General features: G+C 41.0%; 1 protein-coding gene across 1 annotated transcript in view; it reads left to right on the forward strand.

The window, feature by feature from the left end:
• The window catches only part of DOK6 (docking protein 6), a 418,365-nt gene extending 391,242 nt beyond the window's left edge, over positions 1-27,123 (forward strand). Inside the window, exon 8 of the mRNA XM_057700520.1 lies at positions 26,984-27,123. Coding sequence (XP_057556503.1) covers positions 26,984-27,123 — 140 coding nt within the window. The remainder of the gene's footprint in view (positions 1-26,983) is intronic.
• Positions 27,124-27,391: the final 268 nt, after the last annotated feature.

Genomic DNA, 27,391 nt, shown 5'->3' on the forward strand with positions numbered 1-27,391 from the left:
CAACTAAGCCCATGCGCCACAACTACTGAGCCTGCACCCTAGAGCCCACGAGCTGCAACTACTGAGCCCATGTGCCACAACTACTGAGCCCATGTGCCACAACTACTGAAGGCCACACACTCTAGAGCCCACATGCCACAGCTACTGAGCCTGCATGCTGCAACTACTGAAGCCTGCAAGCCTAGAGCCCATGCTCCACAACAAGAGAAGCCACTGCACTGAGAAGCCCATGCACCACAATGAAGAGTAGCCTCGGCTTGCCACAACTAGAAAAAGCTCACACGCAACAAAGACCCAACATAGCCAAAAATAATTGAAAAAAAAAAAAAAAAAAGTTTCCACCCTGGCTTCTTATCACAAGGACAGAAGGGCAAATGGGCAGTTGTCTAGGCAATAAACTGAATCTGGCATATTTTAGGACAATATAATTAGAAAATTATAATTTCTCCAACAATATTTATTCAAGCAAGATACTATTTTAAATCTATCTTTAAGTCCATATACTTCTGATTTAAATAATGTACGGGAATCAGAGAAAATTTGGGGAAAGAAAGAACTAAGAATAAAATGAGAAAGGAGAATAAAATAAGATGTTTAAAAGTATCTCCCAGAGGCTATCGTGTTGGTATTTAGGTATAACGATATGTCCAGGCTTTTTGTTTAGCTTCGTTTAGTTTGATTTTTTACTGAGTGCATCTTTAATATTTTTAATCAGCCCTTTCCTTAATATATGTCACGGGCATTCTCCCACATTAATATCCTTGTACATCATCATTTAGAATAGCTATATGATATTCTAAGCAGTAGGTACATAGCTTAATCAATATAACCAACTCCCACTGTCAAATATTTAGACTGTTTCCTGTTTGTGTTTTTTGGTTTGGTTTTTTGTTTATTTTGCTATTAAATGCCAAATGATTTTCTTGTGATGAGAACCTTTAACATCTGCTCTCTTAGCAACTCTCCAGTATACAATCCAGTATTGTCGACTCTAGTCACCATGCTGTACACCACATCCCCACAACTTATCCACCTTAGAGCTGGAATCCAAACTACCTCTTATGCTTCCTCAGGAAATCTTAAGCCAAGATTTTTCATATTCACGTACAAGAATGAGTCAACAATTACCCACACTCTAGCTGTAGAATTTAGTTTTAGTGTAACCAGAGTGCAGGTAATTTCTGATTCACCCTCGTATGTGCTTGCTCTACCATCTCAAATATTAACAGACTGCCAATTGGTATTGGTGTTATGTGTGTCATAAATTTTCTCTGACTTTGACGTTGGTGCAGGGTATCTACCAAAGGCAGTCACTGCAAGGTTGGATAAAAATAAAGAATGAAGAAGTTTAACAACGGGGGAGGGTCAAAATACATTTCTGCTCAGAAAGTACGGTGAATCCTTACACGCTGGAAGCACTTCAGGGCAGCACTTCAGAGGAGGCTCTATTTAATATCCTTTTACTGCCAAAATGGAGGCGTTTGGTGGAGCAGTTTCTAACTCATTTAACAATTCTTATGATGAAGTGCTGTCAATAAGTCAGAACTTGGACAGCACTTAAAGAGACACAGCTCCTGCACCTGTGGTTTATAATCTCAGGGAGGCAGACACGCTGCTGAGACAGTAAACTCATCCCCGAAGAAAGTATTTCCACCGCAGCAGAGGAAAGCTCACGAGCACTTAGATGGTGGCTTTATTTCACCTGTTATGACCTTTTTGGGAGGATGGAGATGGGACAACAGGGTATGAAGGCCACTGAGAGGTTTTCATGGAAGAAATGAGTGATGAGAAGTAATGAATGATCCAAGAAATAAGAATACTGATGAAATAATCCATGCAAATAAAACAGATATAGCCCTTCTAAATACACACACCCACATGCAAAACAGGCGGAGCCATAATTCTGACTGAACTTGTGTCTACAGTTCAGTCATCTTCCTCTAATATTCCAGAAAACCATAACACTGTTAAGATACCTCTCGTACACACGGGGAGGCAAAAAGAAAAAAGCCAAACAGGCCAGAGTGTTTCCAAATGGATCTTCTCCCAAACAAATCCTGATCTAACATAGAGCACATATGTGATAATGTGTGAGAACTGTCCACTAACAAGCAATACACATTTTCTTGAAGCTTTGACCAAAGGTTCACAGGCTTAACTGAAACTTCTTAGGGTACAAATAAATGAATAAACTCTGAAGAAAAGTCATTAAGTGTATCTGTTCTTTTCAACAAGTTTTTCATTTTATTATTAAGGAAACATATAATAATTTCCCTTAATTATGAATTATTTGGTTTTTGAAACTGAGTTTATGCTGTGTGTGTATGTATACTAAAAAAAGAAAAAAAAGTGTGCTTTACTGTTTACTTTTCCTTCAAGATTTCTTGGATATATTTCAAAGTTTTAGATTGAAACTTGCATTATAGCCATTTAAATCTCTTCCATATCTGGGCTCTTTTTAGTCCTCTAACCTAGTAAAGCCCTAACCAAAGAGAGTTACTGTTCTATTATAATTAGTATAATAAATGACATATTTAATGGTATACACAAAGTTTAGAAAATTAGTTTTATTTATGTCTTCTTAGATGGTTTTGCTGCCTATAAATTCTTACTGGAAGGCAGCTGAGCAAAATATTAAAATTTTCAGGAGCATGCTGCTAATTCTATTTTTGGACTTGTGCTGTATGTTAAATTTTAGCCCTTTCCGGAGTCCAACTCGAGGATGGAAGATGCCTTAGAGGACTGGGGCAGGGAGGGTGGGGGGGACTCGAGGGGGGGGAGTCAAGGAAGGGAGGGAATACGGGGATATGTGTATAAAAACAGATGATTGAACCTGGTGTACCCCCAAAAAAATAAAAAAATAAAAATAAAAAATAAAAAAATTCCCCTGAAATAAAAATAGAATCTAGGTTAAAAAAAAAAAAAATTTTTAGCCCTTTCCAACTGTTAATATTGTAAAAGGTCAAATACTCAATGCAATGCACTTTTTTAGTGTCTGCACTAAATGCCAGATTAATCTCAGTGTAATTAATGAGTTTATCCTGAATTTATTAAGCAAGAAGATAGGGCTATTTCCCTCAGAACCTATGAACTTAGCAGAATAATAAACATAAATTCTGTAGCTGCTGCCCTGACTAGAAATTAGCTATAGAGCCCAAATACATCCCTTTTTTGGTTTAATTTTCTTAGACCCAGAATTACAGTATAAAATCCCATTTATTAATCACTATGGTCCCATTATCATCAACCTTAAGGATCAGTATTTTACAAGGCATGCCAGGTAAATGGAGACTCACACCACTAGGCAGCTTGTTATATTATGCTAAGTGACAAGCTCATTCAGGAATCGGACTCCATGCAGATTAGCTTTTATGTCTCTACGAATTTCTAAAACATAAACACTAGCCATTCAAGTTCACCATCAAATGGAAAAGAGAACCAGTATTGGATTCACATCAAGCTTGAGGCAGACCTGGTCAGGAGGAGCTGGTGGGTATGCTGTGAGCATCCTCTATCCATCTCAACTGCTCCTCATCAAAAGTGCAAAGGTACCTGGTTTTATCGGCAGCTTATGGACAGTGACCACTGTCACTCCCAGTCACAACTGGTTGAAGTTTAAGGGAACTTAGAAAGTACATGGGCCAGCGGCTCTTGAAGTGTGGCCCCCAAGTCAGCAGCATCAGGGAGCTTGTTAGAAATGCAAGTTCCAGACCTACTGAATCAGAAATGCTAGGGGTGCAGCCCAGGAGTCCATGTTAGCAAACCCTTTGGATGATTCTGATGAATGCTTAAATTCCAAGCAACTCTGCCCCATTTTGCTCCATTTTATGAGTGACAAGAAGACACAAATTACTGGACAGTAAAGTCAGAAGGAACCTCAGATCTCCTGACTTCCCTAAGGATATCCTATACCATTCATAGAGATGACTGCATCTGTTTTAGTGGCAGAGTTGAACTTCGTTTGGGGAGTTAAATGGGGGAAGGGGACCTAAGAAGAGCTTTGTCATTAGACATCTGGCGTTCCAGAAGCCACGCAGAGGAGCACAGAGGACAGCCAGAGTGTGGCGTGAGAGAGCAAACACACAACCAGGAATGCGGCAGTCTGGGCTGTAGACCTCACCCACACCTGACCCATGCCAGCAAGGTCCCACCAGCCCCCAGGCTGTTTCTCCAGGTACCGAGTGGGAATAATACCTTCCCTCTTACTTCTCAGTGCTAGTCTAAGAATAAAAAGAAGGAATTATGTGAAAATATCTGAAGCCTGAGAGCAATATATAAACATTTTAGTACTCTGAGCAAACGTGACCTGCTTCCAAGAGGGTATAACCCTGAAGGGAGGCGCCACCGCAGAAGGGGCGGGGGAACAGGTGCTGGGGGCGTGACGGGAGGGACCCCCCAGGAAAAAGGAAGGCAGACCGTGGCCTAGAGCTGGGTGCCCTTGAGAAAAGCAATAAATAAAAAGAAAAGCTGATAAAAATACAGGGGCCAGCTATCAGAAACCAGTACCAACCAGAAAGAGAAGTGAAGGAAGTAGGCTGGATGAGATTTTCCTAATCACAAAGCTGCACTTCAACAACAAATGTGTGTATTTAAGGCAACACTGGCCCTGAACATTGGGGATGGAGGGGGGGAAGTGGCACTGAGGTAAAGGAAGCAAAATCCCTTCCGGGGGCACGTGACCAGCAAAGCAAAGCGAGAGTGGCCAGATAAGGGGGGAAAGGTAAAATGGAGGCAGGGGTGGGTTTTGTCTTCTCTGATAATTCTGAAGTCATCGTAGGCAGATGTCTGGAAGTCTGAGCCCCGTAAGAATGAAAGGGGACATCAGCGGGCCTCCCTGTGCCCAGCACTGCGACCAGACCAGGGATGTGCTCCGTGCAAATCCCAGGCCTGTTGCACCTGGGGAAGCCTGGCCCAGGGGGTGGGAAATAAAAGCACCAGGAGAGAGGGAGGCAGGCCACGGGCAGGTGAGAGCCGAGGCCTCCAGGGGAGAACTGCACAGCAGAGATAAAGCTACACCTTAGCCCAGACTGAAGGAAGGTGGCAAGATGAACTTCGCTTTTGTTCATCTTCATATTGTTTGGCCATACTCACTGCAACAAACACGCATTCCTTCTGTGACTAGGAATACATCAAAGGAAAAAAATTTTTAATAAAAAGCCAATACTATATTATGGAGCTGTGTGCTAAAATTAGCATCGAAGCCATTAACTGGGGCCAAAATAAGGTCTGAGCGTCTGCAGACTTAATACGATTAGCACTGCAGCTCTTTCTATATTAAGGCCATTCTTTGACGTAAGAATATGGTTGCAGGAATAAATCACTTACATAAAAGGAGGTGAAGTTGACAGATGACATAAAACTTTGTAATAATAACAATTTAAAATTCTGTATGTGTGTATTTTAGGTTGACCTCCATGAAATTTCTGATATTTTACAATTTGCGACGTAAAAACAGAAATGTTATAGGGTTCAATCTTATCTTTCTATTGAGCTAGATAGATAGATAATGTAACTTGAGACTTTTCCAGATTTGGTTAAAATTCTTTTTTGGTTTCATTGATTAAACATGTTTGCATCAAAAATAATCTCCACAGTTGTAAACTTACACAACTGTATTTTCTATCCTACGTTTTATGTCCTCTAGGCTTTATGAAAAAATGCTAGCTTCTGTGGATATGATTATGGTATCCGAAAATAAAACACTATGACTTAAGAAAAGGAGCACAGCCAAATATCTTGATATTAATATCAGTTTTAGAAACAGATCAAACATCTTAATTCGTATCCTCCATCTAGTGATCATTTTGAAAACATAAAACAAGTTCCTGAATCCATTAGGCGCCCCTCCGCAATCCCACTGCTCCTAATTTGTTTTGTTGACGAATCAAATTCCGGAAGTGCAAGGTCCACGGCATTGCCAGGCCCCTTCCCGTCGGACGTGGTGGACATCGAATGGCAGCGGCTGCCCACAGAACAGACCATTTCCATGTCCTGTGCAAGGTGTTCCTCTCCAAACAACAGGCACTGTGCATAAAGAAGTTGTGGCCACACATACCATTACAATCAGACCTACTCCCAGGGAACAAGTTAGGGAATTAACTCCACAGCCTTCAAGCAGATTTGCCACAAATGGATGATGTTTTGTGATCAGAAAGGTAGGAGATTTGTTGCTCTGGGGTATCTTTCTCCATGGGCATAAGCATAAACAGCTAATATGTATGGAACACTTACAGGAGTAAAGTGCTATGCAAAGAACTTCATGTGTTACCCTGTTTAAAATACTTTCTACTTAACCTAAGCCATGAGGTAGATGTTATTACCCCCTGCTTGAAAAATGCAAAACCTGGGGCCTTTAAATGATTTCCAATTAAAGGCAAACAGAATTTAAAACCAGATCAGTCAGCATGCAAATCCTGTACTCTGTCTGAGAGCTTGTCCACATGGGAGGAGATCAGCTTTGGAGCTACTGGGTTTAGGAATTGGTCCTGACCTCTGAATGCTAGGCCAGGAGGACCGGGCAGGGGCAGAGAAGGCCAGGGCCACAGCAGAGGCCCTCAGCAAGAGCTGCAGGATTGCACTGCAGCAAAAGTTACAGCTGCCTCCACCAGCAGGATCCTGAAGAAAACCCCAGAAAGAAGACACTGTGCATTTGGCACAGTCTTTACAGAGGAGAGCAGAATTCTCACGTGTTCCCGTTGCCTGTGAGGTGGTCAGTAGACTCACAGCTTCAACAAACACCAAAGGATGTGCAAATTAAGCTTTTAAATGTGTTAAATTTTAACTATTTTTGCATAGTAGGTTTTCCTTCTTTGAATATGAGCCCAATTCATCTAGTATTTTTCTTATTCTTTCATGAAACGCCTTGTACAATTCCAGTAGCCATTCAGTGAATGTCTTCAACTGACTGATCATAGGTGATCACCACTGCTGATCATTTCAGATGTGTTCCATCTTTATCAAGTGAAAAAAGTTTCATTTTTCTTCTTAAGAAATAAGACAATAATAAAAATGGTCCTTAAGGATCTTTGGCCCTAAAATTATCACTCCAGAATTTACTGATGCTACCATAACCAAATACCGTAGACTGAGTGGCTTAAACAAGAGAAATATTTTCTCACACTTCTGGAGGCTGGAAGTCCACGGGCAGGGTGTCAGCACGGTCAGATTTTGGTGAGAGCTGTTTTCCTGGCTTGCAAATGGCTGCCCACTTACTGTGAGCTCACATGACCTTTCCTTGGTGAGTGTGGAAAGAGAAAGATTTCTCTCTTCTTACAAAGTCACCAATGCTATCTGATTAGGACCTCACCCTTAGGACCACATTTAACTTAATTACAACCGAAAAGCTTTACCTCCAGGTCAGTCACATTGAGGGTTAGAGCTTCAACACATGAATCTGAGGGACACAGTCCAGTCCACAGCAGTCAAGGAACCGCTCGTTCGGTCCAGGATCCCAACTGTCACAAGCCAGACACACCACGAGCATCCTGCCTCCTGTCCACGCCCATGTCAGCATCCCAGGGAAACTTGCCGGGTACCCTTACCTCCATTATGAGTTCTAAATCCAGACTGAGGCAAAGGCAATAGTTATGCTAAGAAAGGCTTCCAAAATCAGAATTCTGAGGTTTGGAGCTGTTTTAGAGGACTGAGAATTCAGAAAGAGTCCTTGGATCCAAAATCAAACACTATATACAGCCCTCCCCTACAAATACCTACCGCAGACTCCCCTTCAAGTTGAGAACCATGAACTATGAGGACCTTAAGGTCTCCTGAATCCTGAGATTCCATCACAATGTGGAGCATTTCCAGCCTGTGAACTGGCCATTTTTGCAGCTACAGCTTTTCCAGACCCTCTGGAAGTAGTTTGTGGAGCCACTTCCAACACAGTTCCCTGCACCCCAGGGCATCTCGAGCAGGAGGGATGTGCTCTGAGACCAGGAGTTAGTTACAGAGGACACCCTGGTGTATCCATCCATCAGGACGCAGGCAGAGACGCGGAGGCAGTCAGAGAGACACAGGGAAACACTGCAGGGCGTCGGCTTATGTACTTGTGGGGGCTCACTGGACAAGCTCAAGATCACAGGCGGTGACTGCAGGACAGGACGTGAAGCCACCATCCACAGGCAGGACTGTTCCTTTGCCTGGAAATCCTCAGCACTGCTTCCACGTGATGGAATCAGCTCCACCCAGATTCAACGGGATCATCTCCCTATGTATAGACTCTAATTGCACCTGCGGAACACCTCAGCGCAGCATCTCGGTTAGTGTTTGACTGACACTGTGGCCCAGCCAGGTTCACACAGAAAAACCCACCCAGCCTGCAGGAGTTCCCTCCGCCCTGCAGAGGGCTGCCGGGCACAGCGGCATAACCCCCAGTGAAATCTGAGTGTAGTTCTCTACAGTGAGGGCTTCATGAAACCATGCATGGAAAAAGATACTAAAAAGAAAACTTTTACACACATACAAGAGTCTTGGTTTTACCATTGTTGGTATCAGAGAATGTCTGCCTGTTATTCTAGAAGCAAAGGAATACTCTTACAAGTACACGGGGGCATCGGGCAGCACCATCTCACCCAGAGTAAACGCTGGGATCTCTGCTGCTTTTGTTGAATTCCATGTGTTTCTTAATTTTAACGAGTGTCACTCAATCTAATCAGTATCGTTATCTTGCTCTTAAGAGGACAGCCATCCACTTCAGCTGTACTGTTCTCAATGGATATGCATGAAATGAAGAAAAAGTCTAGCCAGAAATGTCCCACTGATGCAGACTTCCAGAGCGTCTGCAGTGCAGCTGCTGCTCCTCAAACAAGCGAGCAGCTCCTCCCCACCCTGTGGTCCGGCTGTGAGACCGTGTGAACCACCTCTTCCCCAGGAACCCTGCCGCTTGCCCAGGACCCATCTTCACTCGGTGCTTCCCACACATCCAGAGACTGAACGGGATTCCAGACAATGACCGGAACCACCAGCTAGTGTCCCACACAAACCCCCACACAAAGCCCCCAAGTCTCAAGTACCTGAGTGGACAGAAATTATTGTGCTTTGTAGTTTGTGTGTTTCCTACAAAGGAAAACATATAATAGTTTCTAGATATAGCATATATATATATATATACATGCAGACTTAGTGAATCTTTCTAAAGTTGTGACTGTCAGTAGAAAGCAGAAGGCACAGTACACGTGTAATGATGCAAGTCACTGAGTTTTTCCTGACGGCACACACTTCAGCACACACCCAGCAAGGAGGGAGCTGCCTCTGCGCGTGGATTAGCGCCACAGACACAGATTAGCGCAGACAATGAAGACTAGGAGGGATGTTTAACGTTCAGTTTACTGTCTTTATACCCCCTCTCTCTCCACACACAGATTTAAAGTTGTGTTAACTGGTAAATTTAAACATATAGATGCAATATGTAAACACTGCCAGAACCTATTGTTATTAAACTAAAAAGGTAAATCATTCTGAAGTTAGTAAATATCAGGATAACAATCGTCGGCTACTCACTTTCTATACCATCACATTTTTTCAATAGACTCACGTGTTAACCATCCTGTGAAAATTACACGTAGTGGTTAAAGTGCTTGAGACTAGTGAGGCGAGTGGTAATTGAAAGTTATCAATAGGACAGGGCATGTCCGATTGTCAAGTGGCTTCTCAAAACCCCCGCATCATACTTCCTGTGTGGGCCACGTTTCTCCGCTTTCCATCCCACGTTCTAACAGCAGTAACAGGATATTCTAAAATACACTAACACTGCATCTTAGTTCAGTTTAACTGTCTGTCACAGGAGACAAAAAGAAACTATCAACAAAAGAACTCTGATAAGAGATATATTCACCAGTGAATCATCCCCTGAATGTTAACCATCACAGCTTGTAAGCTATTTACCCTGTAATCTCTTTATTTTCTATCTTTAAAGTACCCTATTGTGGTATAGCAGTCATCTCTTGGAGCAATTTTAAAGGGCAGCAAATCTTCAAGCACAATTTTCCATATTCAGAATTAAAACATGCTTCACTGTTTTGTTTGTTTTATTTTTTATTTTTTTCTTATTTTTGGGGGGGGGGGGGTACACCAGGTTCAATCATCTGTTTGCTTCACTGTTTTTAACAAAGGCTCTAACAGGATAAAAGCTTCATTCTAAAACCACAGGAATCATTCATTTTCTCTGCTTTGTGACTGTCCTAAAATGTTTCTTTCTTCCCTGTGAAAATCAAATGTGTGCTTTGCTTTTTTCCCCATTTTAATGTTGACAGCATGCTATTGTTAAAAAAATCATTGGAGGAAAAGACTCTCCCCTTCAAAACGACAGCAGCAACAAAAATCTATATGCCTTATAAGGAATAATTTGGATAATTCTTCTGGTGACTGGACTATCTTTACTGGAAATTAATTTTGATTAATAATTATTTCCATCCCGTGAATTTGGTAAAAGAACCACTCACCTAATTTTCTATTCTCTAGTAAGAATTCCAGAATATCCATATTCATTCCTTCTCACACACCATGGAGTTATTCCGCTCTATGAAACTGTCCTATTGGTCACTATTATGAAATTATTTCATAAAGACATGATGCACATTTCACATAAGGAAGAATTTCACTGAAACTTAGCAGAGTCTTACTAAATAAGTGAATGTAAAAATCCAACAAAAGCTGGAAGTCACTGCCCTTATCCTGAGAATCATTAAATATCACTGTTTAGTAACATTGTCAAGAACTGTCAATGGTCTAAGATTTCACCCCATGTGCCAGTGAGCCAGTCGGCCTGCACAGTTTCGTGGATGCTGGCAGGAGACGAGAGACTCCTGGATCAGAGACTAAGGACTTTTCATTACTCACAGCAATAGCACTGGCCAGAGGATCAGCATTTCTGTTGGTTTCCTGAGTCCCATTTCTTACAGGTTGATGCAGAGAGGGCCAGATGACACCCACATATGAAGTAGGCTGTGTTACAGGAGAGGAACCACAACCATAGGGAACCCCAATATTTTATAATGGGCGATTATCCAGGCTGAACTTTGTCCCAGAGGGAGAGGTTTATCCTTATCTCATGGGACATAAGCAAATCTTCCCTTTTCTCCACAGGGAGACATTCGCTCAATCTTTCAGAACAAGGCCATCCGTGCCTTAACTCACAAAACATGCAGAGATACAAGAGGCTCATGGAGGACTACCTACCAACAAATTTTCACTTTCCTCATTCTCTCACTAAACTCACATCTGTTTAGATTTTTTAAAACCTTTTAAATTGGTACATTTGTTGGGGTATATTATAATGCAGCTAATAATAATACTATAATGAAGCTAAAAATAATCATTTCCTTATTCTCCTATATATACCTACAGCATACATTTGACAATCACATTTAGCCTTTCGTTATTATTAAAATTCTCATTTTAAAAAGGATTGTCACTTCTCCAGCAGCCAGAACCAGGCCACATCATTAAATTATTTTGATTCAACAAAACAGTTACCATCAAAGATGTGCAAGGCAATCTATATCAGTCCTTCTATCTGCACAGAGTAAGCTGCTGCATGCATTTTTTACAGTTTTATTCATTAATATTTACTGAGTGCCTGCTGTGAGCCTGGCATTTTACAAGCCTCCAAAGACACAAAGGTAAATAAGCTTCCTTTCCTCAAGTTCAGGATAAGCTCACAGAGGAGACAAGAAAGTGAAGAGTTAAGAGTTGGAGGTATACAGGCGGTGCTGAGAAAGCACAGCACAGCAGCTCCGAACCCAGGCCCGGCTCCGACAGGCTTCCTAGATGAGTTCTTCAGGAAACACAGAAATTAGCCTGAAAGAGCTGAGTACAAAGGAGTGTGAGGGTGGATGCTGCAAGCCAAGGAAGAAGCCCATGCCGTGGGTCAGGGAGCTGCTTTCCCTGGGATCCGGGAAGCAGACGTGGAGGTAGAGGCTGGAAAATGGTGAAGTTGGAGAAGTGAGCACAGTTCAAATCACAGAGTCTTCGGGCAGTAACAACATACTTACACACACATATATAGGAAAGAGTTTAAGTGTAACAATCTGGCTAAAAGGAAGCCCTGGAGGATTTGTCTTGAAACCATATTTGTAAGCAAAGCAATGTTTTTACATGGATTTTACTGGAGAGAAGTGGAATGGATGGATTTTGTCCACGAAGGTCGAGTATAGATAGAATCCGCAAATCACATTCTTGTCACCACCACTGAGAACCTTAAGTACCATGCGGGGAGTTTGCGTTTATCCTGCACAGGTGTGAAGGGTGGTGGACACGGCTGTCAGGAACACCGGCTGGGTGGCTACAGCCATAAACCTGATGAGAAATTTAGGGTAGATGTCGGGAGTGTGAAGAAAACAAGTGGATTCAGGAGGTTTTAAGGAGGAAGACCTGCAGGACTTGGTGGCTGGTGGTGGGAGGGGAGATGACGGCTCTCGATTCTCTGACCTGGGCTGTCGGGTTGATGGGCACCATTTGCTGAAACAGTAAGTGCAGGAGGACAGGACATCGGGTAGGGAAGAAAGGTGATTTCAGTGTTGAAAGACCACCCGTCAGTGACAGACAGGTTTTTGTTTCCCAGCCATGCTCTCCTGTTTAATCAATGAATGCCAAGCTGAAGAGGCACAAAGGTTTTCCTCATTGTAAAAGTCTCCTATTCTTTGTGGGTGACAGAGAACACGGCGGTGGTCAGATCTCCAGCTGCTGGGCTTCCCCAATCAGGAACCCCAAAGCAACTCACCTTTCCCTCCCTCCATTTTTAGAAAAAAATTCTCTCTTCAATTTATCAGAGCCTAGTTATTTAGTAAATTCAACAATATCCAGAAACCCATTTCAAATAAAAGGGAACCAAAACGAAGGCATTAGTACAACATATTGGGTCTACCTCCTGCACTGGTTCAGTTACACTGTCTCACTTCATCATTTCACAGGTCAACAGCACCCTCAGGCTTCACTTAGTCAGGACTCTGACACTCAGGTCTACACACCCCAAATTATATTCTTTACCTTCCTGTGTTCCCCATACACTTTCTTGTCAAAGTTTCTGAAAGCTATAGTATGTTGCCTGCTCTGTCCTGTTTCTAACCCTGCTGAAACCGTTTAAATTGTATTATAACTATGCTCAAGGCCTACCTCAAGTCAAGCCTGTGCGTCCGGTAGGATCAGCAGTTCTCAAGGTCCCATCTCTGGTCTACCAGGCACTTCTTTCACAACTGAGAGGAACACAAGTCTTATGCAGCTAAACTTCGCGCTTTAATGTTCTTCCTAATAATTACATTTCTTGTCTCCTCCTGATGGAAGGAAACAGGAGGGCCTATTTGCTATGGCCAAATTCATATAATACTGTTGCCAAATTCATATAATACTGTCGCCTAATTCATATAATACTGTCACCAAATTCATATAATACTGTCGCCAAATTCATAGGGCCAAGCAAAAATGCTCTCCTTTCCAAGCAAAAATGCTCTCCTTTCCCTTCTATCAATGTCCTCGGGTCCCTGCTCTATAATTCCACATTTCCAGCTCTGATAGAGGTCCGTTCTTTGTCTACACTCATCTTCACTGAGAGATTCTTTCATTATCATTTCATTGGATTTATGTTTGGAATGAGTTGCTACAAAAAAAGAAATGTTTCAAGTAAAACACATATGACTGAAGATCAAAAGCTACAATAGTTAGATGACAGTACGACCAGCCAGAAATATATATATATGCATGTGTCCATATATATGTATATATGTATGTGTGTATATATGTATGTATATATGTATGTCTATGTGTGTATATATGTGTACAAATATGTGTGTGTGCATATGTGTGTGTGCATATATGTATGTGTATATGTATATACATGTGTATATATATGCATATGTATATACGTGTGTATGTGTATGTGCATGTATGCGTATATGTATGTGTGTATGCATGTGTATATGTGTGTATATATGTATTCTATGCATATGTGTGTATGTGTGCACACGTGTGTGTGCATATATGTATGTATACACATGTATGCATGTGTCTATGTGTGTGCATGCACGTGTATATATGTATGTGTGTATACGTGTGTGTATATGTGTGTATATATGTGTGTGTGTGTATGTTTGCACATATGTGTATGTGTATATGTATGTATGCATATGTGTATGTATATATGTGTGTGTGTATGTATGTGTGTATATGTGTGTGTGTGTATATATGGGTATCTGTATATATATCTATGTGAATATATATATGTATATAGCCAACCAAAGAAAAGAGAAAATGTACTCACATTGGGAAGACTTGTCTTAGGTAAAAATATAATCTCCTTTAAAATTTTTAACCAAAATAGCTTTCTGACCACTTTAAGCCCACTCACCACCACTGTCAGGACCCCTCAGTGAACCAATTAGGCTGAAATGTTTTTCTAACATGGAAATGGTACCTAATAAACACTTTCCTGGCAGAGTCATGCTAAGAGGCTCCACGGGACTGAATGTTGTCCAGCTTTAGAGGAGTTAAAACTCAGAATTTGATGCTTTTATATTGGTGTCAAAAAATGACAAATGACCCTTTATTTTAACTTCAACTGCTTTTGTACTTAGAAAAATCTCACAATTTAAACTACTTTCCTAAATTTCTTTGTAGTGATTTTTAATGCTTATTTTTTTCACATGCTTTTCAAGGTCTTTGTCATTTATTTTTACATACAGTATAGGAAAGCATATAAACTAATATGTTTCCTTAAAGAGCTGGCCAAATTTCCCAAGACCAGAAATTTTAAGACATTGATGAAAGAAATCAAAGACGACACAAACAGATGGAGGGACATACCATGTTCCTGGATTGGAAGAATCAACATCGTGAAAATGTCTGTACTACCCAAAGCAATTTACAGATTCAATGCAATCCCGATCAAATTACCAATGGCATTTTTCACAGAACTAGAGCAAGAAATCTTACGATTTGTATGGAAACGCAAAAGACCCCGAATAGCCAAAGCAATCTTGAGAAGGAAAAATGGAGTTGGTGGAATCAGGCTTCCTGACTTCAAACTATACTACAAGGCCATAGTGATCAAGACAGTATGGTACTGGCACAAAAATAGAAAGGAAGATCAATGGAATAGAATAGAGAACTCAGAAGTAAGCCCAAACACATATGGGCACCTTATCTTTGACAAAGGAGGCAAGAATATACAATGGAAAAAAGACAGCCTCTTCCATAAGTGGTGCTGGGAGAACTGGGCAGCAACATGCAAAAGAATGAAATTAGAACACTTCCTAACACCATACACAAAAGTAAACTCCAAATGGATTAAAGACCTACATGTAAGGCCAGACACTATCAAACTCCTAGAGGAAAACATAGGCAGAACACTATATGACATCCATCAAAGCGCCATCCTTTTTGACCCACCTCCTAGAATCATGGAAATAAAATCAAGAATAAATGAATGGGACCTCATGAAACTTAAAAGCTTTTGCACAGCAAAAGAAACCATAAACAAGACTAAAAGGCAACCCTCAGAGTGGGAGAAAATAATTGCCTATGAAACAACGGACAAAGGATTAACCTCCAAAATATACAAGCAGCTCATGAAGCTTAATACCAAAAAAGCAAATAACCCAATCCACAAATGGGCAGAAGACCTAAATAGACATTTCTCCAAAGAAGACATACAGATGGCCAACAAACACATGAAAAGATGCTCCACATCACTAATCATCAGAGAAATGCAAGTCAAAGCCACAATGAGGTATCACCTCACACCAGTCAGAATGGCCATCATCACAAAGTCTGGAAACAACAAATGTTGGAGAGGGTGTGGAGAAAAAGGAACTCTCCTGCACTGTTGGTGGGACTGTAAATTGGTACAGCCACTATGGAAAACAATTTGGAGGTTCCTTAAAAAACTACAAATAGAACTACCATATGATCCAGTAATCCCACTACTGGGCATATACCCAAAGAAAACCATAATCCCAAAAGAAACTTGTACCATAATGTTTATTGCAACACTATTTACAATAGCCAGGACATGGAAGCAACCTAAATGCCCATCAACAAATGAATGGATACAGAAGATGGGGCATATATATACAATGGAATATTACTCAGCTATAAAAAGGGATGAGATGGAGCTATATGTCATGAGGTGGATAGAACTACAGTCTGTCATACATAGTGAAGTAAGTCAGAAAGAGAAGGACAAATATTGTATGCTAACTCACATATACGGAATCTAAAAATGGTACTGTTGGACTCAGTGACCAGAACAAGGATGCAGATACAGAGAATGGACTGGAGAACTCGAGGTATGGGAGGGGGCGGGGGGTGAAGGGGAAACTGAAACGAAGCGAGAGAGTAACACAGACATATATAAACTACCAACTGTAAAATAGTCAGTGGGAAGTTGTTGTATAACAAAGGGAGTCCAACTCGAGGATGGAAGATGCCTTTGAGGACTGGGGCGGGGAGGGTGGGGGGGGCTTGGGGGGGGGCGTCAAGGAAGGGAGGGAAGATGGGGATATGTGTATAAAAACGGATGATTGAACCTGGTGTACCCCCCCAAAAAATAAATAAATAAATAAAAAAATTTGATAGAATTATAAAGGCTTATGTAGAGGCATAAAGACTCAAGCAAACATAAAGCTTTTCTGTCTTTGACTTAATTAGGGCATGTTAATTTTTATATGATTTACCAATTTACATTAAGTCAACGTTATTATGTAAATATAAATGGCTTCCATTAAAATATTACATTCTACAGCAGTAGTGAAATCGAGTGAATTTAGTAACACTGGCCAACTCACTGTCATGGACATAACCCAAGAACAATCTAGATGGACTGTCGATCAGTACTTTGTAAGATTTAGCATTCTATTCTATTAAGTGATTAAGTATAAAAAAATAAACAGTAGAAACTAACATTTCTGACTTTCACAACTATAAAGTCGAAGTAAAACATATAAAGAAATAAAGAGTCGGAAAAAACAGTGAATAGCCATATTCTCATAGTCAAGTAATATGAAATAAAGTAATTCAGGTTATCCTGTGCTCTTCTGAAAATCAATACACCAGGGAATTTTTTAAAAAGTATGAGGCCTGCTTGCTCCCTTGCCTCTAAAATAAGTTTTTGTTTGCATAATCATGCCCGTTTCTCTGACTGCTGTGCTAACTGTGGGGCAGACTTAACCTTTTAGGGTGAGTGAGGAGTTTCGAGCCAGCAGCTTGGCTTCCAACACTGGTGTCTGTGCACCCAGGAGAGAGGGTAAGAGGACAGAGCCTGTAAGGCTACCAGGTGGATTAGGTAAATCAACGTAAGTGAAACATCTGACGCTTCCTGGTGCATTGTTCGTGTTCAGTATTAATGACCAAGCCCTCGGCTACTTGATGTCTGATCGTATCAGACCCGAGGTCCCTGGTGAGGCTGGGACCGGCCTTAGAGTCTGTGCTCTCAACCCTGGCCCGTTTTCAGTGAAATCACTACAGGTAACGTGACATTGTAAAATGGCAATAATTCCACATTTTCTAGCCTTTTGACATCAGTACTTAATATTAAAACATAACTGATGAAAAGGTATTTTAATCTCTCACAGAGTAAAAAAATAAAATAAAATACAGATAACTAATTAAAAATCAAAAACTAACCAGGGATTAAGATGACTTTCATTGCTGTCTGCTGGGGACACTGATGGTAAAATGCCTACTAAGGATTTCTCAACCTGTCTCGAAAAGTAATTTGGATTTTTTGCAGCAGTTTCTCATAAAACAGAAAAAATGTCCACACAACTCCTTTGCCCATACTCCTTGACTTCATTTTCATGAATCTCAGATCTCCTGTTCTCTATTTATTTGGGTATGTTCAATACTAATAGAGACACTGCAGTATTGACTTTCCAGGAAGTGCTGCTAACTAGAAACTAGGCTTCAGATTTCCAAGTTCTGAAATTACTGCATAGTTTGATTGTATAATGAGAATTTAGAATATTGAATTTAATTATATTAAGAAATATATATTTATAGGTCCTTCTCAATGAGAATGAATGTCCTCAACTCCTCACCACACCCAACCATTCTGGCCTCATTCTTATCTAGGTCGGTACCATTAGCTTTCATCTCTCCGATTGGACCTGGAGGAATGCTGATGAGCTGGAGAACATAAGGAAGAATTATAAGTAAACCCTAGGAAATGGACATAAAATCAGAGGCTTCTTTTTCTCTTTGTAATACCTTCTGTGAGAAATTGTTCTACCTGGGGCTGAATTTTATTTATCCAACGTGTGATGGTAGGAAAGGACTGATAACAGCACCTCTAAAGTCTCACTGAGTGAGCTTTTGAACCACAAATCCAATCCAATCACTCATCTTTAAATCATTCAAAAGTTTTCATCATCCATTAAAAAAATATCCAATTGGGAACTTCCCTGGTGGCACAATGGTTCAGAATCCACCTGCGAATGCAGGGGACACAGGTTCGATCCCTGGTCCAGGAAGATCCCACATACCCTGGAGCAACTAAGCCCATGTGCCACAACTACTGAAGCTCATGCGCCCTAGAGCCTGTTCTCCACAACAAGAGAAGCCATCGCAATGAGAAGCCCGTGCACCACAACCAAGAGTAGCCCCCGCTCACCGCAACTAGAGAAAGCTCGCTCACAGCAACAGAGACACAATGCAGCCCAAAAAAAAAAAAAAATCCAATTGGCTTCATAACATATAACAAATTCTCCAGGGTGTGTTCCTTCCCCATGTTCCAATCTCATCTGCTACAACTCACCACTGGGAATTTTATCTTTAATTATTAGCATCACGAGGGCCTAAGCCACGACCTTTTGGGCATTGTGGTCTTATACTGATAAACAAAATATTTACAAGTCTAAGGAGACAAAATTGTGTTTGTGATTATCAGAATGTTTCCCAGATCTCTGAAGAATCAACCTAGTCATTACTAGAAGGAAAAATTCTAGGCAAACTTCTACAGAGAATGAGATGAAAAATCGCATGTGCCAAGTGCTAAGCAGATTTTTGGACACGTCCTCAAACTCATTTCAGAGGTCCTCAGACTAAATGCAAGCTTAATGTTGTATCTACTGCAGAATAAAACTGTGCTACAGTCTATGAAAACCTGACAGTAAATTTCCAATAATTTTGTTAATCTTCCTCACATTTAGTCGTTTTTGCTAACTTCCTCTATGTAAACTTATGTGACATTCAATATTTTTTTCTATAACAGTTCTGTCACAACTCAAATCTCTATACGTTATGTAGGAAAGTCCCCTTCTCTTGGAAAAGTGTTTCTATGCATTCGTTTAAAATCTTTAGAAAAGAATTACTGCAAATGAAATTTTCCATTTTCTCCTTAAGATATCATCTTAAGGACGATCAGCTGATATATATTCTTGATACTGATTTGCAGGAGATTAGTGTGACTTTTTAGTGAACTTGTTAAAATACCTCAGATTATATAGTTCTGGAGATTGCAACCAGAACTGGGCATACCCTACTTCATGATCCTAAATAGTTCCCTAATTGCTAAAACGTGATATAAATAATACGTTCATAAATGGAAACAAAGGTGTATCAAGATATTCCTTATTTTTATTAACATTATATTCAAAATTTTATACCTAACCCCTTGAAAGTAGCCATGAAAAGTTGGTAGCTCAAAAACAAAATAAAAATTAAAAATAAAAAACTGAATTTTTATTTTACAACACTTTCCCATTCCTCCCATTAATGAATTTTTACTTCATGTATTCTCTATTCAGTATCAACTTAGACTATCCCGTGTTAATATTTACCATTTTATTCGCTGCCACAGATTGCTTATAAATTCCACAACTATTCAAATGCATTCTGCTAACAGTGAAGAGTTCAGCTAAGTTTTGTGAAGAGAACACAGTTGTAGAAAATTAATATCACAGCTGTAGAAAATTAATATCCCAGTAGGTAATTAAAATACATGAGAAATGAAATGCAAGCAACAGGAATAAATGAATGCTACGTCAACCAGAATAATAGAAGACTGTTTTTAGCCTAGAGAATTTATGAAATGGGTATTAAAAATGCAATTCTGTATGAATCAAATTAAACCATCTTTAAAGCAAATTAAAGTACTATAAACTATGTTGTGTTTGATATTTTTCAGTGTTAGAATGTGGTTGCTAACCCCCCAGTCTCTTTATAACTGGAGGCTGGGTACTACACAGAATTAAATACTGTAATATGCAATTTCCCATTCAAAAATTTCCAATTTTTAAAGACATGAGTAAAGAATATTCAGATGTCCACTTATGAAGTAAGCAAAAAGCATGTCCACTATGAAGTAAGCATCGTTTTGGGGGTGAAAGTGCCATTATTAACCACAATAAATGTATGAATGTATATTAAAGAAAGGAGAACAAGAGAGGGAAAGGAAAGCTTTTGCAAATTAAAATTAGAGCAGTAGAATCTTTTTTATAATTTAGTAAGCTTGGAAGAGAAGATTAAGCAAACCTCAACTCTCCCACAAAATAAAGCAGCAAAAAAGAGAGTGAAAATAGAAAAGATTGGAAAATTATAAGATCAGAGCAGCACTGGAACATATAATAGATGGTTAGAAAAAGAGAACAGAGTGGGAGAAAGAGTGGAGAAAAATGTGGAGGGGAAATAATAACAAAACTTAATAATCCGTAATTATTTCCCAGAAATGAGACATCTTCGTTCCTTGATTGAAACAAAAAAATCTCAAAAAGTATTTGCAAAAATACTCATGCCGTGACACCTCATTATGACCCTCATAAGAAAGGATCAGTGCAGGCACTATTGCAAATGCTTTGCTTCTACCTCAGTAGCAGGTTGTGAAGATTACACGAACTAGCGGGGGGGGGGTGGGGGGGTGTGTGTGTGTGTGTACATACCACAACATAGTACCCCTGCTCTGAGTGTTACTATTGTATCATACAAACACTAATGTCATACACTATTAGACCATGCTATTATGAATTAGCTCATTTAACAGATGATCCTATCAGTTGAAACTATTATAACTGCCATCATACACTAGAGGAACTCGAGGCACAGAACAGTAAAGGGACAGAGCAGGAATGCAAACCCAAGTAGTCTTCCTTCAGAGCCAGCACGATTAACCATCACACAATACAGGATGATCCTTAACTTACGGTGTGAACCAAGACTCCCAGTGAATTAAAAAGGTGAAGGTAGCAGAAGTTTATGAAAATATAAAAAGAACTTATAAGAAAATATTTTAATAATCTTGTGATGAAGAAAGACTTACTTCAAGACACAAAATCAGAAACCACAAACACTTGACTACAAAATTTAAATAACTTTAGGTAGCAAAAGGAAATTAAACAATAAGATGCAAATTTTCATTATTCAACCTGGCAAAATTTTTTAATCTAATTAATATCCAGGCCATCTAATGTTAGGATTAAAAAGTACTTTTATACCCTCCAGGTGGGAATGTAAATTAGTGCAATGCAAACTGACAGTTTATATCAGAAACTCAGTAACATAAAACAACCATTAAAATTTTTCTTTTTTTTTTTTTTGACAATTTGAAGGATGAAAAATTGTCATGTTTAATCATTTTATGTAATCTTAAGCCAAATTACATAATTTCATTAGCAAGTACAAATACCTCCCAGAGAAAAGGTCAAGAAGATAATAATCCCTAGCAAAAGACAAGGTGTCATCCACATTTTCTCAGATTTATGTCTCCTAATTCATTTTATTTATTATAGCCTGCTATGGACTGAACTGTGTCCCCCAAAGTTCACAGGCTGCGGCCTTGACTCCAAATATGACTGTATTGGAAACAGGGCCTTTAAGGAGGCAATTAACATTAAATAATACCATATGGGGGGGGGAGACCCAGATCTAACAGGATTAGCGTCTTTATAAGAGGAAGAGACCCCAGGAAAGTGCACACAGAAAAAGCCCCAGTGAGGACACCCTGCCAGCCAAGGAGAGAGTTCTCACCAGAAACCAACCCTGCCAGCACCATGCTCTCAGACTTCCGGCCTCCAGGACTGTGAGAAAATACATCTCCGTTGTTTAAGCTCCCCAGACTTACAGAACTGATCTGAGGATTTTTTAAAATAATATTTTTAAGGTAGTTAGCATAGAAATCTGTGCTCCATGAACAGTAGTTATTCCACCGTGGCTTTTCTTTTCCAAATCACTTTCTGTCTAGGTTGGAACCCATGATCTTCATTCCCTGGTGGCTCAGATGCACTGAACCTGAGCCTTAACCCCCTCCCCCCCTCCCCAGCAAATCTATTCAAGGGTCAGGGAGCTCCTGGGACCCTGGAATCTCCCCCGTAGGAGAGCACAAAGACCAACCAAAGCACAGTCTGCTTTGAACTGTAATCAGAACAAACTGAGTAAAATTCAAATACAGCTTATAGAAGAGCCACTGACTCCTCCGAGTCCTGGGCATTTCTAAGCATGACTAATACATGGTAGGTTTTCACTAAGAGACTGGAGATGCTCTGGGTTGCTTCTACCTCCTGTCTGGTTTCACCTTTTACCTCGCTACAAAGTAAACACACAAATATTAAACATCCCATAAAACCCTGCTGGCCCCAGATTCACTGCAGTGAGAGCCCTCACGCCCTCTGCTTTGGACCCCACCCCCCACCCCATCATCCTTCCATTCCCTCCTCCAGCGTCCAGGCTTGACCTGCCGTCTGCCCCCTCCTAGCACGGGGTCTCCTCTATGCCTACCTAGTCCTGATTGTTGCTGGTGCCTTTATTCCAGGCTTCCCTTCCTCAGGAGGCAACTGGTTTATTTCGAGTCTTTTTCCGCTTTGTTTTGTTGTTGTTTAAAGGGACAACACTCTTTCCTCTCCCCCAGATTCTAACAAACTAATAAAACACACAAATTCAAATCACCAAGTAGCTTTACCTCTTACTGATTAATAACCACAAGTTTTAGGCTTTGGGAATCTTCTGACTTCCTTACAAAACAATTTCCTTTATACTGTATGTAAAGAATAAATCAGTATTAGCATAGAAAACTAGAAGCTAGCAGAAAGGGAATGAGCAGTGCTAACTCTGTATCAGGCAGCAAAGTACTTCTTAATTCCTCAGGAAGGAGAGAATATGTACAAGATCCTGTCATTCTTCACTTTTTCTCCTAGGTGCGATGTGAATCTCTGGTCTTGCATTCTGATTTGGTAGTTATTTTCTACTGTATTTGTGTTCTGTCTTTTTTTTTCTTTTTGCCACACCACACAGCAGGGATCTTAGTTCCCTGAACCGGGATCGAACCCATGCCCTTGTCAGTGAAAGTACAGAGTCCTAACCACTGGATCGCCAGGGAACTCCTGTCTAGTTTACTGCTGGTTTGGATCTTTAACAATGCAGCACGCAAGTCTTCCCTCTACGGCTAGAGTCTCCGCACCTTTCTTGTCACTTGGTAGTCTTCAGTTTCCAGGAGAAGTCATGTAATTTTGTTAGAATAAACAAATGTTTTAAATGCCTCTGTGCCCAATATATGTCCTTCCCTTTGGAATGGACTCATTCTTCTCCATCTGGGGCTCATATACTTGCCATGGAGGGAAGAGGGTGGAGGAGAGTATGAAGTGTCATTTCAGAGTATACTTCAAACCGCCAGGTAAATATGTTTCTTTTTAAGACTGTCAATGTTACCTGAATATATGGGTAGAAAATATTATTTTCTATTACACATGAATATACAGTGGAGTAGAAATCAAAATTCAAAAGGACTTTTAAGATAGACTGATAGCTATGAACAAATTTGTTGCTTTTAAACTGTAGCATCCCCCAGGTCCTCAGGGTACATATTCCATTCATCTGTCTTTAGGAGGATGGTCTGGAGGGAAAGTTCAGGAAGGACTGAAATAGGGTCTCCACTGAGTGGGGCGAACAGATCTATTCTAGCAAGTTTTTAATTTAAGCCACAAAGTTGATTTCTGTTTTGTTTTGTTTTCATCAACAGTGCCTAAGGGCACAATCCAAATGAATGTTGAGAAAATGATTATTTCTCTCTCTTGTTTTCATACTCATTGTTGCTAAAATCAAATAGCATTTATTACGCCTTCATATGTTCAGCTCTGATTGAGGTATGTTATTTTTGTGATAAGCATTAAATAGCATCATTCGTGAACTGTCTGGAAAGAAATGCTTGAGGTAACAAAAATCACCATTTAATTTCCAATTAGACTAGAAATTGCTTGTAGAGGAGATGAAGAAATCTTCAAGATGACCTTGAAGGAGAATAATATTCAAAACCTGTCATAGTGAGGACAGTGCACTGCAACGGTGGAAAAAGTACAGATGTTGAACAAGAAGATGAGCAAGAGTGTGGACATATCCAGCATAGAAAGAAGGGAAAAAACTAACATTAGGTACCTACCATCCCAGGTGACTTCCTGTATGTTGTTTTGTTTAAGCCTCACAATACCTTAGGAAAGTGTGTTCTGTCCGTGCAAAAAAATGAGGCTCAAAAAGGGATGGTAGAGCTGGATTTTGAGCTCAGAAGTTTCAGAGTTCGTGGTGGTGGTGGTGTTGGGGTCTGTATACTCTGTGGAACAGAGGTCACTGGTGATCGTTGAACGTGGTGGCGTGTATAGCTCTGTAACCAGCTCTATAAGCTCTGCAGGCATCCTGCTCTGACCCCTTATAGCACTGGCTGTGCAGACCCTTCATTTGATGTTTACTGTTGTCTCCCCTTGTCTGATGATCATTCCCAAAGCAGCTGTGAACTCTGGAAACCCAGGGACCATGGTTTCCATTACTTTGTCTTCCCTATGGAGTCTTGAACTGTTTCAGCAGATGCCTGGCAAATATTACATGAGTGAATGAAGTTCTACCCCCAAGATTCTAGGGTCAAAAACTGCGCGTAGGCATAGATGCTTCTATATTCACAACTTAAACCTTAGCTTTTAGGCCACAAGGAATGTGAATTAAAGGGTGTGCTCTAGCATTGCTCCCTTTCAAATATTTCTAATTTTTTTTAAATAAGAAGGTAAAACAAAGGCCAGGAACATGGTCTTAATATTAGGGTTTCCAACTGGTTTGTGCTCATGAACGCCAGTCTCTCCTCTTACAGGAACTGAATTATCTATTAAGATCGGGAGGCAAATTGTTAAAATTTTAAGTGATGCTTCCCACATCAGATTAGTGTACCACAACCTGTCACATAAGCATCACGTGAAAAGGCCACCTCCTAAGGGAAGCCACCTACGGATGGCCCTGCTGGATGGAGTCCCTCATGGCATCTGTCTCCGGCCACAGTGATGCACTTAACATGTATGGATTTAACTTATGCACAGTGATTTAATACGCAGAAAGAACCATATTATACCATTACTGTCATCCAGAATGTGCAGACAAGGAAACTGAGCAACCCAGAGGCCAAATAAGTCCCTCAAGACCAGTTACGAGTTTACGCAGCAGGGCCAGCACATGTGCCCCGAGTCCTAACTCCTGAGAACCCACACCTGACCTTGCCTCTAATGGCTCCACCTGCCTGCCTACGCACAGCTTCACTGCATCCTCAAGGTCTGACAGCAAACAGAAGACACACTTAGCTGAGATTTTATGAGAACTTAATGATGGGACCCTTGAATCAGCTGTAGGTCCAATTACTGAACCGATAAGGAAATATGAGGGACCGCAAGGGCGAAGCAGCCCCCCCAAGCCTGAAACGGTGGGAGAGGGAGGGAAGGGCACAGAAAAGTCTGGAAGCCCAGAAGGAGGCTGGGCGGCAGAAGCACAGGAGCAGAGGGGACGGGAGGGCCCCAGTAGGAAATGCCCAGGCCTCCCCTCCTTGACCTACTGCTGAGTCTTAACAAGGGAACCAGGCTAACAATGAAACCAAAATGATTTTTATCTCAAAAGCAAGATTTTGCTCTCACAATTTTTTAACATTAAGAGGTTCTAGCACTTTCATTAGCTCTTTATTACCCAATGCATTTGCATTTCCTCCCCGGCTCCCAAGCTTCAGGCTCGACATGGATAGGTTCCGCATCACCAAACACACCTGACGGTGACACTGGCTTCAGCGCATGACCCTGCTACGGGCAGCCCCACCTGAGGAGCTGTGTGATGTTTCTGTGTTAACAGATCGTCCTCCCTGGATTCCTCGCCGTAGAGACCAGAAAAAGTACAAACCAAACTCAATACATCTCTTGCTTTGAGCGAAATAGAAGCTCTGGGAGGGCAGAGCACACGGCATCTGTTCTTTCTTCTCTCCCCACTGAGCTCAGCCATTAGATAACCATCATTCTCACGTGTGATGAACAATTAATGACATGCGGAAGAAGGATGGAGAGACTCCCGGGAAGTTCACGTGAAGCCTTGGAACGTGTTCTTTTTCCCTACGTGGTTAGCACTCTGCTAGTTTTCCAGTAATCGTTTCTGGACTTTGCACTAAACACATTTCTCGCTGCAGGGGTGCATCTGAACTATAAAATCATAGATAAGAATTTCTACAAGTAAATTTTCTGTGAGATTTAACTTTGAGGCCGTTTTAGTAACCGTGAAGGTTTACCCCATCATGAAGTGGGCTCGGTTACTCACAAACCCTCCAGGAGAAGCCAGGGCCTGGAACGCCATCACTGTGAAGGCTTTTTCCTGATAATTGATGGTTACTGGTTAGAATAAAGTGTAGTCTGCCTGCCGGGAAAGGTTTTAAGTGTGCCATTTGCTTCTGTACCCTGAAAAGTGAGTGTCAAAGACAAGAAAGCGCTTATAGGCTCTCCATCAAAAACAGCTTTTTTTTTTTCTTTGTTTGGGGGGAGGGAAGCTTTTGTGCTTTTGTTCCAAATGTTGAAGGACAGTAGAAGTTTGAGATTCCTAGAAATTCTCCCTCACTCTCTGGCATCCATAATATTTGAGAAGACACAGCTGAGGAAACTACTGAGCCCTGAAGACAACAGTTTTAACCAAGGAACCAGGCGCCACGTTTCTCCATTTGTACCTACTCACCTCGCGCTTTCCTAAGTCAGTTTCTTGGTACAGCTCTCCTTCCTTCTTCTCTCTCCAGGTCACGGGTTCGGGTCCTCGAAGATGTCACGTGCACAGACGTTCCCCAGCTACGCCTCGGAGCAGAGCGAAGAGACGCAGCCGTCCTTGTCCCGAGCCAGCAGCTACGGCTTCAGCTACAGCTCCAGCCTCATCCAATGACACGCAGGGAGACGCCGAGACCAGAGAGACAGTCTGCCCGGACCTGCCCGCGGGGCCATCGCGCCCTCTGCCTCCTGGAGGACCACTTGCAGGGAACTTTGAAATGGGTCGGGTCTAGCCCGAATCCCAGCGGAAGGTTAAAAACTGGAGTTCCGCCTCCTTAATTCTGTGGCTAAGTCCTTTATTTATTGAGTTTCTTGGGGGGCGGGGGGGAGTCTCTGTTTTACAAAAATAGAATCCAAATTGTCTGAACATTTAAATAAAATTC

The sequence above is a fragment of the Hippopotamus amphibius genome, chromosome 11 (assembly GCF_030028045.1).
Source record: "Hippopotamus amphibius kiboko isolate mHipAmp2 chromosome 11, mHipAmp2.hap2, whole genome shotgun sequence".
Classification (NCBI taxonomy): domain Eukaryota; kingdom Metazoa; phylum Chordata; class Mammalia; order Artiodactyla; family Hippopotamidae; genus Hippopotamus; species Hippopotamus amphibius.